General features: G+C 44.8%; 1 protein-coding gene across 1 annotated transcript in view; it reads left to right on the top strand.

Annotated features, from left to right (window-relative positions):
- The first annotated feature begins 825 nt into the window (after positions 1 to 825).
- NID1 (nidogen 1) overlaps positions 826 to 16,113 on the top strand; it is an 82,841-nt gene continuing 67,553 nt past the window's right edge. The window contains exon 1 of the mRNA XM_077168418.1: positions 826 to 1,310. Coding sequence (XP_077024533.1) covers positions 1,086 to 1,310 — 225 coding nt within the window. The 5' untranslated portion in view covers positions 826 to 1,085. The remainder of the gene's footprint in view (positions 1,311 to 16,113) is intronic.

Here is a 16,113-nt window from a genome sequence, read left to right as displayed (position 1 = left end):
TCTAACCCTCTTATTTTTTTCTTTCCATAGTGGCTAAATGATCTTCTTGTCTCTACTTTTAATGCAGTGCCAAGTTAATGATCAACTGATTATTTATGATGCCACCTATGTCCCTTTATCAGTACCTTTCAATAGTTCTTCTCTTACTGTTAGCGCTGTCCAAAATTGTAAGCCTGGCATTCAAAGCTATACTTTAACAGTCCTTCAAAAATTCTGAACTGGGGGATAATACCTTGAATCCTCCCCACTCATGCCCTCCATCTACCAGAAGGAACTATCTCCTGCTACCCATTCAACCGCTATCGTTTCCCCAAGACCTTGTTTGATTCCCAAAATCCTATTCCACACGAAGTTCTCCGTGGCCTATTATTCCAGCCCTAAGGTCCTTAGGAACCTCATTCAAGCTAACATTAAATTGTGCAATTGTTGTGCAAGAATTTGCCTGGCCTTCAAAACGTCTGGGAGGGTGGGATCCTATTTCTTGCAAAACTTCCACATTACCTAGCGCAGATGGGACACTTAATAAACGTTGAATGAATGGGTGGATGGATGAGTAAAGGAACATGCTCCTGGTCCTGTGCTTTCTTGTTAATTCTCAACCCCCACCCCATTTCCTACCAGAGGCCAGCGAGTCTGAACTCCGGACGTCGCCGAGCGGCCTCGGGGTGGGGTCTGTTTCTGAATCCTGAATGTTTCCACTTCTCCAGCTTTCCAAGATTTAGCCCTGACCCGAGTCCAGTGCTGCAGAGCTGGGCGCGGGAGGGGCCGTTCGTTGTCAATCGGGCTGGTTTGGGGAACAGCGGCCACCAGAACCCAGTACCCCTCGGGGCCTAGGGCGAGGCGGCAGGGAAGGCTGGGGGAGATTCGGTGTCGCCCTTTGCCCTCCCCCGCGCGGCCATTGGGCGGCCTCCGAGCGGGGCCCTCCCCCAATCTCCCCTCGGCTCCCCTCCCCTATTTCCCTGGGTGGGAACATTCGGAGGCGGGAGGAGCGGAGGGTCTGTGAAGGGGCGTCCGGTTACATCTCCGCCCTCCCTCAGCCTCCAGGCCGCCGAGCTCTTGGGTTTGCGGGACTGCAGTTGGAGAACATGTTGGCTGCGGACGGCCAGACCCCGGCTCCGTGGAAGCGGGGGCTGCTGTTGCAGCTGTTCCTGGCGGGGCTCGGGGGCTGCTTGAGTCGCCAGGAGCTCTTCCCCTACGGCCACGGCCACGGGGACCGGGACCTGGAGGCGGGGGACGACCGCGTCTCCCCAGCCCTGAAGCTGAACCGGGGGCTCCGCTTCTACGACAAATCCGACATCTACTCGGTCTACGTGAGTGCGAGCCGCGGTGGGCGGGTGGGAGCGGCCGCGACGGCTGCAGCAGGCGGAGAGGGCGCGCGGGGTTTGGAGAAGGCAACGGAAGGAGGGTCCTGGCGGGCTGGGGGCGCCCGGGGCGCGGGACGGACGTGGGCGTCGCGGGCGGAGACGCGGACCCGTTGGCCGCCGGGGCGCGGCGGTGGGTGTCCCCGCCGAGGAAGGGTTCCCGCCTCTGCGCGGCTCGCGGCCGCGTGCCGAGGTCTCCCCACTGCCTTGTCACTGTCGCCGAGGGACACGCGAGTCTAGGGAGCCGGCAGCGCGCCGGGACTGCGCCTCCCGTCGTGCGCCCTTCCCGACGCGGGGACCCGGGGCGGAGTTTCCTCCGGGTCTGCTGGGGGAGAAATCGCCACGGGGAAGTCAGTTCGAGTCTCGCGGTTGTTGGTGGGGCCAGGTGCGGGCGCGGGGCCTCGGCAGCGGGATGTCCAGAGCGGGGTGGCAGCGCGCGCGTCGGGGGGTGCTGCACCGGTGGGTGCGGAGGCCGGAAGGGTAGCAGCTCCCGCGGCCGTGGCCGGCGGGGCTCTCCGCCCCGGGAACTTCAGCCAGCAGCCCCCGGCATTTGTGTATGTGGACTCCAGATGGTCTTGGCGAGGATTCAGCTCCCTGGTTGAGCTTGTTTCAGGATTGGGAACTAGGGCGCCCTGGTGAACCAGTTGCCTGTGGCTTAGCGTTGTCACCACGGGGGCCCCAAGCGAAGAGCGGGGCCAGGTGACCTTTAACTCTCCCGAGCCTCTCCAGAACTGGCCAGATTTGGGGGCGCTGTCAACTTGCTAAAGTCCTTTCGTGCCGCCGCCTTCCCCTGTCGCGCGCCATGTGGATTTCATATAAAGCCTGTGTACATTCCAGAAGTGGGGGGAACAAAATAAACATGCGGCGGGAGCCGTGAAATGACTGTGCGAGCCGTCTGGCCTGGGCAGACTACCCTTGGACGCCACTCACGTGGAGCTTGTCGCCTTTGCCTGAAAAGAAGGAGTCCTTAACGTCACACTGTCCACAAAGAGCTTGACCCTCCTTGGTTGACTGCTGGTACTTCCTGGCCTATTGACCCATTCTCCGAATACTGTTTTAAAAATGCATAAAATCAGATCCTTAAGATTATCAAGGAAACCAATACACATCAAAGTTCTAGAAAGCAAAAAATGTTTGTGGGGTCATATATGTGTTTATTTTTAACCCTATTAAATAAGAAGCCGCAGTGGATCTAATATGTTAGTCTAATAACTACTGACATTTCAAGGTAATGAGGACGGTAACAATATTTGGAGACCACCTGCAGTAGTGTGATATGAAAATATCTTGTGACTTCTATTAGTGGCAAAGTCACTGAGTCTACTATTATTATGGTTTGTTATCTACATTAGTAATGGAAGGAAATGCTGATATCAGTTAGGAGTTAGTGAAAATAAAAATGTAATTTTTGTTCCCATCTAAGTTTACAGACCCATTGACTTCTCTTTATGAACCCTGGTGGAGGTCACTGGAGCCTGGTTAAGAACGACTCTGTGTTAAATTCCGGACCTTCTTCCCTCCTTTCCTTGTGGCATCAGACTAACCCCATTACTTTCTAAAGACTTAGAAAATCTAGCCCTAAAAAAAGATTCCTTTCAAATCATTCCATCTTATTTGGGTTTAATCAGCGTTTGAATAAGAAAGAATCCCAAAGCTCTCTGGGTTTTTAGAACTCTTTGCTGCAGGCGGAGGGGCCCAGGAAGCAGATTCTGGATGGATACTCGCAGCTAGATTATTTAATTGGGGTGAGCTCTTCAGATACATACCTGTGGAAGGAAGGGAAACGAAGCAAGATGGAGCTGAAGGAGAAGCTGAGCTGCCCAGTGGTCACCAGCAAAACTTTGAGCCAACCCCATGGGGAGGTCTGACGCTGGGATGGCCTCTCAGAGTTCTCAGGTTGGGAAGTGAGGGCTGGACCTCTGTACTGTTGTGCTGAGAAATAAGTGGAAAAGGAAGGAGATACGACCCTGGATGAGGCAGTTTGATTGATTGATTGATTTTTCACCAGAGGCAATCCTCAAAGAGGGGTGACAACTGAGAGCTGCATTTCCAGGAGCTGAAAGGGGGTCTGAGGGACACATGACAACATCCACCACAATCTGTAACTGTGTAGATGCTCTTCTGAGCTGATGGAAACCCTCATGTGGCTCTGAGTGAGAAAGCGAATTGACAGGGAGTTTGAGCGTATAGTGTGTGTTCTGCGCTGTCGGGGCTCCAGACCAGAAAAATGAAAGGAACACCCCCAAGAAAGAAGACAGTTATTGATTAGGTATACCTGCATGCCAGAGGACTTGCTAGTTTTACATTATTTAATGCTCAATACAACCCCCCCTTTTTTATTTTCAGACAAAGAGGTCATAATAATACTAGTAATTAGTGATATACCCAAGGCCATACCACTAGTTAAATGCTGAAGCCAGGATTCCAGCCCAGTTCTGTGTCTGACTTAGAGAGTTTTCATGTATCAAGCCTAAAACATGTGAAAATGGACATGAGAGGTTATCGTGGGCCAGAGTAGTGAGGAAAGAGTTCACAGAGGAGGTTACATTTCATTGAAAGACAGGTCCAGTTTCAGTTTGGTAGGGAAATGGAGAGGCCGTTCCAGGTGGGAGGCATTGCAGGGAAGAATGCATGAGGATGGGAACAAGCCTAGCATGTGTTGAGAAAATGAAAAATGTGATCCACTGGAACATGGTATTTATGTTGGAATAGGAGGTTTCTGTCTGGATAGGCAGGTGGGGTCAGGAGATAGAATATATCCGTTAGCTTTTGCTGCATAATGAACAGCCATGAAACCTCAGTGGTGTATAATAGTAAGCATTTCTTGCTCATCTGTCTGCAATCAGCTGGCAGTGGGCTCATGTAAGGTGGCCTTGTCTGAGCAACTGGGATAATTTGGTTCTGTTTCACATGTCCCTCATTGTCTAGAGCTGTTTTGTCTAAAATGGTAGCCACTAGCCATGTACAGTTAAATATAAATTAATTACAATTAAATAAAATTTAAATCAGACTTCCAGTCACACTAACCACATTTCCAGTGGTCAATAGCATCACGTGGCTAGTGGTTACTGTATTAGATATTGCAGTAGAGAACATTTCCATCATTGCGAAAACTTCCTTCAAATAACATTGCTTCAGAGAGCCAACGTGGATATGTCCTTCTCATGGGGGATGTTAGAGGCATAAGAGAAGAAGCAGGAATACATAAGCACTTTCTCAAATCTCTGCTTGAATTGTGTCTGCTAACATCTCATGGGCTAAGGCAAGTCACATGTGTGAGCCCAGAATCAAGGGGAGAGGCAGGCCACCCTCCCCACTGGGGCAAAAGGCATGGGTACCAGGGGTGATGACAAAGTGGGGCCATGTGATGCACTTATACTGTATGGGGAGTCATGGAGGGTGGCTAGAAGTTTGGCAGTTGGTGGGTTAAACTATCTGTAGCTGATCACAGCGCACGCCAGTCAGGTTTGACTGTGGTTTTGGCCGCAATAAAGACCAGAAAATGGAAACACCTTGTAGTTAGTAGACCCTTAAACAAGCAGTCAAGCTGAGAAGTGGATGTGCTGAGACATTGATTTACAAAAGGAAATAGAATAGTAAGACAAATGCTGAGAGCCAGTTTTGGAGCCCTTGTAAAGGATGCTGTGAGTGATGACCTAAGTATTCCAAGTGTGGTTTCGGAACGCCTGGTGTCCTAGAGACTCAGGGAATTCACAAGGTCAAGACTATTTTCATTATAATGCTAAGAGGTTACTTGTTTTTTGTACTCCACGCTCTCCCACAGGACTGAAGTTCACCAGATGCTGCATGACATGTCCTATCTGTCACAACAGATGGAATGGAGAAGCAGTTATGACAATGCAGCTGCATTCCATCAAGCCAGAGAGTAAAGTAATTTGCAAAAATGTGAAACAACGACTCTTCTCTCCCTCATTATTTTTGGTTTTGGAAATAGAGTTATTTTTATTAAAAATGAGGTGATTGATGGGTGGGCCACCATGGCTTAGCAGGCAGAGTTCTCACCTGCTATGCCAGAGACCCAGGTTCGATTCCCGGTTCCTGTCCATGCAAAAAATAAATAAATAAATGAGGTGATTGATGCCAGTAGGTAATGGGGTTCATCCTTATCATTTACTATTATAAATACTTAAACTTCTTAACCTTAATTTCCATTATGATGAATGTTAATAGATATAACCTATATAAACCCAAGCTTTTGGGGGTCTTCAGTCATTTTTTAAGAGTATAAAAGAGTCTTGAGATCAAAAGGTAGGAGAACTGCTGATCTAATGGTATCCATAGATGACATGCCTCCACCTTAACTTGAGGCTTGGTCAAAGGCAGGAGAAGGGTGTTGCTGGGGAAGTGCCCCATGGTAGGGCAAGCAGTCATCCTGGTTGCCAGACTTCCCTGTGGACCATGGCAAACTCCCTACATGATAAGATTCTCCCTTTGGAATAGCCTCTTACTCTTGAAATTAGATGGTCGGTCAGTCCCAAAATGAAACCAGCTATTCTTTGAACCCCAGCCTGGGTGACGAGGGGGAAAGGTCCTATCTGTAAATCTAATCGGCCAGATCAGCTGAGCCATTGGACATTTCATGTGAGTGCTGCTACCATGGCCCATGATGTGAACTCACTATGCAAAAATTTGTCAAAAATGCAAGGAGAGTGTCCAGAACAATAAAAATGTTTTCTTTCTTTGGCTGGAATTTTATCTACTCGGTTTACTAATGCTGGTTACTTGTGCTGAGCAGAAGCTCTTATTGGCTGTAGAGACCAGTAGAAAAATTTCTGGAATATGTTTTTTATGGCATATCCAATTATTTATGTCTTTGATACATAAAAATGGAGAAATGATTTAGTTAATTTTTAATAAATTCGGTTTGTTTTGGAGATAAAATTCTTCCTATCATGGAAAAATAATAAAAGTATATCCCAGGCAGCAAAAAGATTGTATACCTCTATTCTGACTCATTTCCTTGCCTTAATCTCCTTCTCTCTCTCTCTGTCTTTAAACACATACCCACCAGACAAGCACAAACGTCTCCCACAAACAGGCTTTCATTATACCGTTTCCCACACAGGCATCTTTCCTTAAGTATGACAAATTAAACACATCCTTCAAGATCTACCAACTTTCTTCCTACTTTTACTCTACCTCTTCTACCCATAAAATCCACTCACATCTTCAAAATTGGATTCAGTCTGCCAGTGTTTATCAAGTGGTGTGTGCATGTGTAGGGCTGTGCTAGGTGCTAGAGCTATGAACTGTGTGAAACACAGCAACCCATCGCGACCAGGTCCGTCCCCTGCCTGCAAGGGTCTCTCAGCGCTGCAAGGGAGCCGCGGGTGAAGAGGTGATGTCAGTGCTCTTGCCGCAGGCACCGGCAGAGGGGTGGCACCCAGAATGGGGGTGGGGGTCGCTCAGAGTCTCCCTGAGTGACTCACGCCACCTTCTGTATTCCCTGCCCCCTCAGCAGATAAACTACATCTATACTGTAATGTGTTCATTGTAAATCTTTCCTTTTCTTCTTTCGTTATGTATTCTGCCTGCCCACAAATGGACGATGGAAACCGTAGCATCACAGAGTACGCTTTGCTGATTTGTGCTGCTTTGCCTGTCTGCTCCGTGGCCATGCCTCTGGCTGTGGTGTCACTCCTGACCACGAGTCCCAGATTTTCAAAATCGTCCCAGATGTTTCCACCTGAATGCCTACCTGTCAACTTCAGGTTCCACTCACCTCCGTCCTCCCCTCCCCTGCTTTCACTGTCACTTACTTCCCCTTGTTAATGGTTCCTTGTGAAGGTTCTCATGCTGGCTCAAGGCTGCTTTGCCCTTTCCCTTAATTCACTTATTTTACAAATACTTACCAAGGGTCTCCTGTGTGCCAGGCACTATCTCATGGAACACGGGACCCAAGGTCATAAAACAAAGGCCCCGGCCTCAAGGCGCTTACATCCCAGGAGGGGAGTGAAAGTAAGAAAATAAGCCCCAAACGTAATTAGCAAATTATATAGTGTATTAGATGGTGGTAAAGTGCTTTTGAAAAAAATAAAACAGAGTAATGAGGAACAGGAAAGTGAGAGTTGAGCAAAGCTTTGAAGGAGGTGGGGAATTGAGCCTAGCAGATCTCCAGGGAAGAGAATTCCAGGCCAAAGGAATGTTCTCCCTAAGGCTGTTCCAGGCTGTGCTGAAGAGCAGAATGCGTGAAGGAATGAGGAAAGGAGGTGAGAGAGGCAGCTGGGAGCCCAGATCCTGAGGGGATATGGCCATTGTGAGCACTTGGCCTTTTACTCTGAGTGAAATGGGGAGCTTTCCAGGGCTCTGGGCAGGGAAGTGACGTGCTTTGCTGTTTTAAAAAGGATCTTTCTGGCTGCTACATTGAGGGAAAATGGTAAGAGGGCAGGGTAGATGCAGGGAGATCTATTATGAGGTTATTATACAACTGTATAACAATTGTATACACTCCACGTGAGAGGTGATGCTGGTGGGACCCGCTGGTAGTAAAACAGGTGGACAGGTGTGGTCAGAATCTGCCTCCGTTTTAAAGGTGCAGCCAGAAAGATTTCTTGACAGATTGAATGGGGAGTGTGGGAGAAAGAGAAGTTGTCTTCAGCGTTTTTGCCCTGAGCCACTGGAAGGATGGAATAACTTTCAGATGAGAAGGGGAAAGCTGCAGTAGAGCATATTTGCGTGTGTGTGGGTGGCGGGGAGGGGGAGATGAAGATCAGAGTTCTGGGATGAAGTAGGCAGTTGGATGTCTTGAGTTTGGAGTCTGGAAGAGGAGTCTGAGCTTCAGATGTAAATGTGGGAGTCACTGGCCTATATAGATGGTATAAAACAAGAGAACTAAAGGAGCTCCACCTAGGGAGTACATGTAAATAGAGAAGAGGACAAGGACCTTCCAACAGATCAGGGAAAAGAGGAGCCAGCAAAAGAGACTGACAGGGAGTGGCAATGAGGTAAGAGGAAAATCGAGAGAGGGTGGGGTCCTGGAAGCCAGGGAGGAAGGAGTGAACTACCGTGTTAAATGCTGTGAAGGGCTAAGAGAGGAGAGGACGAGAGTTGACCATTGAACTGGGCAATATGGTCACTTTGGCAAATGACCAGTTCCCGTGCATTGAACCTTCACAGTGAGCCTTGATTCTGTGTCTTTCTTATCGTACCCAGCATTGTTACACTATGTTTGGAAATCTTTTTTGGGGGGTGCATGGTCCGGGAATCAAACACTGGTCTCCCTCATGGAAGGCAGACATTCTACCACCGAACCACCCTGTGTTTGGAAATCTTTAACGCCCTTCCCCAACCCTAACTTAAGAGGAAGGTGAACTCTTTGGCTTGGCCTTCAGGAACTCACCATGCTTTCCTAGGTTAGGTGCCACAAGATTTCCCAGAAAAGTAAAACAGATCTTACTGTGGGCCTTTGCTCATTCTTTTACTTTACCAATTTATTTATTTTTTACCTCAGATTCTACCTGTTCTCCCAGGGCTAACACAGATCCTTTTCCTGCATGAAGCAGTGCCTGGAACCATCAGATTGCACTGATCTCTTAGTCCTCAGAACCTCTGTAACCCCAATACCATCTCATTTGGAACTTAATATATTGACACATGTTCAAGTGTATCTGTGCTTGATAAGTATATCTGTTCAAGTAGATTATAGGTAGGTAATGTGGTCTCTGGAATCCAACAGAAGTGGATTTGAATTCCTGTTCTGCCACTTACCAGCTGTACCATCTGGGGCAAGTTATCCAACCTCTGTAAGCCTCCATCTGTCCATCTGGTAGATGGAGTCATTTCCTTTCTCATGAAGCTGAGCGCATTCATTTAATTAATATATTTAAATAGCTGACCACGTGGCATATCCTCGATAATAGTTGATTTTCCTCTTCATTGAGAACAGAGGTTGTTCCTTATTCCTCTTAACATCACTCACAGAGCAGTCACACACGGGAAGGTTACAAATTTGCCCATCAAGTTCAAAGCCACCTCTTATGAAGGTTCTGGCCACGGCACAGACAGGGGCTGCCGTCCAGCCCACATGTCCCTCACCACACCTTGGTCCCTGGTCTGGAGCTTCTGCCTCTCAGGAAGCGACACCTGTTCCTAATTGGCCCAAAGGCACCCTACAGTCTAAAATTTATGGGGGCTAAAATGTAACTGATCCATCAAATTGACCAATGATATGAGAGCAAATCATTTTATTTCTCAGCTTCTTGTTACTCTGGGTCTCTTACTTATAAAATTAAGAGATTTGATGAGATTATCTCCTGAGTCCATTTCATAGTCTGTCTTTACGTTCTTTGAATTTAGTGCTCAGGGGGTATGAGGATAGTTCAGTGGTAGAATTCCTGCCTGCCATGTGAGAGACCCAAGTTCAGTTCCCAGCCCATGCACTTTCTGAAAAACACACAAGGAAACAAACAAACAAACAAACAAAAACAAAAAACTCAACAAATGGTGTTGCAATAAGGGGATACTCAATAAGGGGAAAAAGAATGAAATGTCACCCCTGCCATATAGCATACAAATTAAAAAAAAGAAGAAAAGAATTTAGTGCCCTGATACTGAGTGAGTTCATTTACATTTCAGACTCAGGGTGACTTTTTTATAAACTACAGTACAATGTTAAGGTACATGATTTTGACCCAATTATTTTTATATTTGTTGCCTCATATGCCAGCCACAGGCTTTGGAGATACAGACTGAAAACAAGACCAGTGTTGTTTCTGCCTTTGGGAAGTTTACGGTCTAGTTAGGAACACAGACATTAAACTAATAATTACACAGATAATTGTCCAATTGCCATTGCTGTGTTCTGAATGCAAAGTTTAGGGTGGGGATATATTGTGGTGGAATCTGAGCTACTTGGAGGGATCACAAGATTCCCCAAGGAAGGCATCAGCTGTGCACGAAAGGATGAGTAGAAGTTGGCCATGTGAAAAGAGAAGGAGGGAGAAGAGCGGCTGAGACAGAAGAAACATTACTGCGTGTGAAACCCTGCAGAGTGTGGCAAGAAGGAACGTGGCATGCCATAAGAACGGAAAGAAAGCCAATGTAAGCAGGGGGCAGTGATGCAAGAAGAATTTGGAGAGCTAAGCAGTGGTAAATCCTGCGGTCCCTCATAAATCAGACCTTGTCACTCCCCAGCTTGAAGCCCTCCAAGGGTTTTCCTTTGTGCTTAATGAAATCCAAATGCCTCATGGCATGTCGCCACAGCCTCACATGACCCAGCCCTAGTTTATCTCTCTCCCCTCTTCTCTTACCTTGTCTTCTTCTTTCTCTTCCTTGACGGCTACAAGCTTGTCTTAGGTCTTTGCTCTGTCTGGGATTCACGGCCCCTAGATCTTCCCCTGGCTGCCCCTTCCTGCAATCTGGGCCTCCACACAAATGCAGATTCATCATGGAGTCCTTCCTGCCCGCCCAGCCTAATTGCTGCGGCTCCATTTGTGACACTCTATCATAGCACCCTGTCTTAATTGTCATCACAACATATGTAGCTACCTGAAACTAATTTGCCATTTATTTGCTTATTATTTATTTTCTATCTCCCCTTTAGGGTCTGAGCTCTGGGAGGGTGGGGCTTGTCAGCGAGTTCTCTGCCATCTCCTTTTTACTGATAACCTCCGTGGGGTCTCTATGAGGATTTTTCCACTGAAGGGAAGATTAATAGGAGTTGTTTTTTTTTTTTTTACTTTATTCTGTGAAGCAATGGGAAGCCACTAAAGATCTTTAAGTAGGTGAGTGACAAGATTTAATTTGTAAAGATTGCCATTTCTTCAACAAATAAATGACATGGGGAAAAAAAAAAGGAGGGAGAACTGTTATGGATTCCAAGAGATTTCAGAGCCATATTAACTAAATGAAGATGAGGACCTTCTTGGGTCCTGATTAAAACAAACTGGCCATAAAGAAACATTTTGGAGACATTTCATGCTTTTCTAGCAGAGCGACGTATGGAAATGTTCACAAATGAAATAATTTGGCGTGTGGAATTTCATTCAAAATGCTCCAAAGAATATATACACATGAGTGGGGAGAATAGATTGAAGCTGATTAACGGGTACGTGGGGTTTCATTGCATGATTCTTTTATGTTTTACATTTTCCCTAATAAATAGTTTCATTGTAAAAAGTTTTTAAAAATGTTGCTCTCTCCTGAGAAGAGAACGTTTTTGGGGGGGCAGGGTGGAGGAGGAGGGTGAAGAGGGAAATCCAGGGCTAGAAAGCAGTTGCCCTGATCTAGATGAGAGGCAGAGATGGTGGTATGGACAAAGGGTTGTGGATTCCAGAACTATTTAAGAGGTGAAATTAGGAGACTTCCTTATATGACATCTTACCGGAGACAGACAACAGCCCTGTGAGGTAGGGCAGGTGGGTGGTTTGATGAGCTCCTTGTTACAGAGCTGGCAACCGGCACATGGAGCCAAGGGACTTGTCAAAATTCACATAGCTTGTAAATATCAAAGTTGGAACTTGAACTAAAGTTCTGACTCCAAGTCCCGTGCTCTTTGTTCGGTACCATGTTGAGTACCACTTAATCCCTTCATTCAACCATTTGTTCATTGGAAAGCCCCTGTTCGGTGGGCTTCCGTACAAGGTGTGTTAGGACTATATTTACACACAGCCTTGGATGTGGTCCCTGCCCTCCTGGACTCACTAATGCATTGCTTGGGGAAAATTTGGTTCTCAGACTCTAAGGAACAAGTTTCTTAACTGCTTTGCCATCAGATACATTTTCTTTTATTATGAGTATTTCAAGCACATGAAAAAGGGGAGAAAATAGTATAATGAACACCCGTTATCTATCTAGATGTAACTGACAGTTGTTAGCATTTTCCATATTTGTTTCATCGATTTCTCTTTGTTGACATTTTCAAATTACAGTCTTCATAACATTTCATGGCTAAATATTTTAGAATGCATTTCCAAAAAGTAAGAGCATTTCCCTAAATAGCTATTATACTATTTTCACATGTAAAATTAATAACAGTTCTCTATTTCCAATTCATACTCTTATTGAATTTCTCTAATATTCCCAAAGCTGTCTTTTATAGCTGAAGATTTATTCGGGTCAGGATCCAATCAAGGACCATGCATTCCATTTGACTATGTTTCTTAAGCCTCTTTTAATTTTAAACAGTGCCCTCCCTCTTTTTATTCATGATATCAATTTATTTAGGGACCGCTGCTAGCTGTCCAGTTGAATGTCCCCCCTTCTGCATTTGCTGAGTGTTTCTTTGTAGTATAGTTTAACTTGTTATTCCATCCCTGTATTTCCTGTAAACTGGTAATGGAATCAAAAGTTTTGAAAATACTCATGTTGAACATATTGTTTCTTCATAAAGCATGTAGAATTTAATTTTTAATTAATTGATTGATTTGATTAATTTTGGGGTAATACATGCAACTGTTTAAATGAAAAACACACACGCAACTTGTATAAACAGAGAAAATGTTTCTTCCCGCCTTGGTAACCCCAGCCCCAGAGACAATCACTGTTAATGATTTCTTTTACCTCCTTGCAGAGAGATTCTCTAATGTGTATGTATATATCCTCCCACCGCTTGTTTTATGCAGCTGATTTTGCTCTTTGCTTTTTCTTTTTGCATGGGCAGGCACCGGGATCTCTGCTTTTTTTTTTTTTTGGCATGGGCAGGCATCGGAAATTGAACCTGGGTCTCCATCATGGCAGGCAAGAACTCTGACTGCTGAGCCATCATGGGCCGCCCTGCTTTTTTTTAATAACAGCTTTTTTTGAGATATAATCCACATACATATAATCACTCTTTTAAAGTGTAAAATTTAATGTTTTTTTTTAAAAATATTCACAGAATTGTGCAACCATCACCACTATCTCATTCCAGAATATTTTAGTCACCCCCAAAAAGAACCCATTTATTTACCCATTAGCTCTCACTCCTCAAGCTCCCCCCCGCCCACCCTTCCCAAGACCCTGGCAAGGGGAATCTACTTTCTATTTTCTCTGGATTTGCCTACTCTGGACATTTCACATGCAGACATAACTCAAAGATATTGTGGGTTTGGTTCTAGATCATTGCAAGAAAGCAAAAAAAGGAGTGAGTCACATGGATTTGTTGAGGTCCCAATGCATGTAAAAGCTAAGTTCACACTATACTGTAGTCTATTAAGTGTGCAGTAGCATTAGGTCTAAAAAAAATGTACTTATCTTAATAAAAATATGATACAGAATCATGAAGTAAGTACATGCTATTGGAAAAATGACAGTGATTGACTTATAGACTTTCTTGACACAAGGTTGACATAACTTTCAATTTGAAAAAAAAATTCAATATCTGCAAAGCACACTAAAGCCAAGTGCAATAAAACAAGGTATGCCTGCATGGGGACCCACGGCCTGGGATTCCTCTCCATATTGAGAATAGTCGCTGCCTGCGTGACCTGACAGACATTGACGGTCACCAAACCTCCTGGGGGTGGCAGGGAGAATGTACCAATGGTAACATAAACAATTCCCCTCCCCTGATCACTGCTGGCAACAAACCTCCAACCCCCTGTGTCAACAGTCCCTGCTGAAACTCTTTTATCACACCCTATGAAACTTCCTTGTCCTGAACCCTGAATGGCTTAAGCTCTTGCATTCCCCTGCCCCCTTTATGGAGTGCTGATCTTCCACTGTGGAAGATCTCCTGTTCGTAATTAAAATTGCTAATTATAATTCATGTCCAACTCCGTGCCTGGTGTATTCTTTGGTCTTTGGGTTGCACTCACCCAAGCCTTTCAAGACCTGGGTTGGAACAGCCTTAAATGGAATCATACAATATGTGGCCTTTTATGACTAGCTTCTTTTATTTAGCATAGTGTTTTCGCTGTTCATCCATGTCATCGCATATTTCAGTCCTTCATTCCTTTTTAGGGCTGAATAATATTCCTTTGTGTGGCTATACCACATTTCACTTATCCATGCATCAGCAGATAGACATTTGGGTTGCTTCAATTTTGGAGCTATATGAATAATGTTGCTGTGAACAGTTGTGTACAAGTTTTTATTTGAACATGGGTTTTCAGTTCTCTTCTCCTAGGTATACCTAGGAGTGGGATTGCTGGCTTATACAGTAATTCTGTGTTTCACATTTTGAAGAACTGTTTTCCAAAGTGGCTGTACCATTTTACATTTCTACCAGCAGTGTATGAGGGCTCCAATTTCTCCATATCCTTGCTGGCCCTTGTTATTACTTGGCTTTTTTATTATAGCCATCAGAATGGGTGGTTTTTGATTTGCGTTTCTCTGAGGGCTAATGATGCTTAGCATCTTTTCATGTGCTTATTGGTCATCTACATGTCTTCTTTGGTGAAATGTCTATTTAAATTATTTACTCATTTTTATATTTGATTGTCTCGATTGTCAAGTAGGTTGATGTTTATAACAAAAAATTTCATCAATGAAGCTGTATATTTCGTATTATGTAACATCAGGAGATAAGTGATGTCTGGTTATCACTCTCCTAGCCACGCTAAGTTTGATAACTAGTATTAGGGAAAGACATCTGGATTGTGTCATTGGCAAGTTGTGTTTTTCCCTGTGAGCAGTACGTAAGCTATCGGGCGACACTTTGGTTTTGTGCAGCCATACATTCGCCCACCAACCTTTCACCTGATGTTTTTTTAATCCACTGATGATCTTTGCCTGAATCAATTACTAAACTAAGGCTTGCAATATAATGTTTTGTTTTGTTGTTTGCTTGGTTGTTTCTCTCATTCTTGCTGCATTTATTAGCTGGCTTTCTTCTGTAAAGAAGTGGTTTTCCTCAACTACTGGGGCTGTTAGGTTACATTGAAAAGCAGTTCTTTCTGGAAAGGCAGATAAATGCGTAATTCTTTCCCTTTGCTTTCTTATGTTCAAATTAAGGAATTAGTACAGTGCAACATCCGAGTGGGAACAGAGCAGCACCCTTCTCCCAAGAGATTGAGGGTTTGGGCAAGGCTCTTTGCTTCCCTTCCTTGCACTTCTTTTCCTGGTGTGGAGTGTTCACCAGCTCTACTGCCTTTTCTTTCATAGACGTATATCAGTAGCTAAAATTTAAAAACCATGACCATTTTTAAATGTTGGGAAGTAATCTCGGGCAGAAATTTCCTCCAGAATCTCTTGTTGGGTATTAACTAGATTATGTTGTGAGCACTGAGTCCTCTCTAACCGTTGCCTCTAGTCTTCATTTGCTAATCCTTTTGTTTCTATTTATAGTTCCAGCCAGAGCCTTTTCTCAGGCTCTGCGGGGATAACGGGGAAAAAATTGCAATTTGGACTCGGAATTTTGTGCTGGCACTTCTAGCGTATGATCCTAGCAATATAAACAGCAACTCATTTTTCTCAAATGAAGAATGAGGATGATACTCATGCCTACTTTATTAGGTTTAATGAAGTAACTGATATAAAAATGTTTTGAAAAATATAAAGTAGCTTGCAAGTTGATTAGGGCCCAGGGCCATCTCTGGGTTCTAGGTGTTAAATTAAGCAACCCCACCTTGATCGTGTTCTGAACTTGACTATTCCCTGAACTTCTTTATCCAGTTTTTCTTTTGTTCGTCCATCTGGAAAGCTTGTTTTCCAGCTTTTTCTATCCCATAAAGCTTTGCAACTTCCTTGACTTTTGCACTCAACTTCTTTAAAACAGGCAGCCAAATGTGCAGAGAGATCATGGGTTATGGACCGTAGGGGATGTGTATTTCAGTTTTGGTTCCCTCACTTGCTGCTGGCTGGGCGAAATTTA

Source organism: Tamandua tetradactyla, chromosome 7 (genome assembly GCF_023851605.1).
Source record: "Tamandua tetradactyla isolate mTamTet1 chromosome 7, mTamTet1.pri, whole genome shotgun sequence".
Classification (NCBI taxonomy): Eukaryota; Metazoa; Chordata; class Mammalia; order Pilosa; family Myrmecophagidae; genus Tamandua; species Tamandua tetradactyla.
This window is presented reverse-complemented; position numbering and strand designations above follow the sequence as displayed.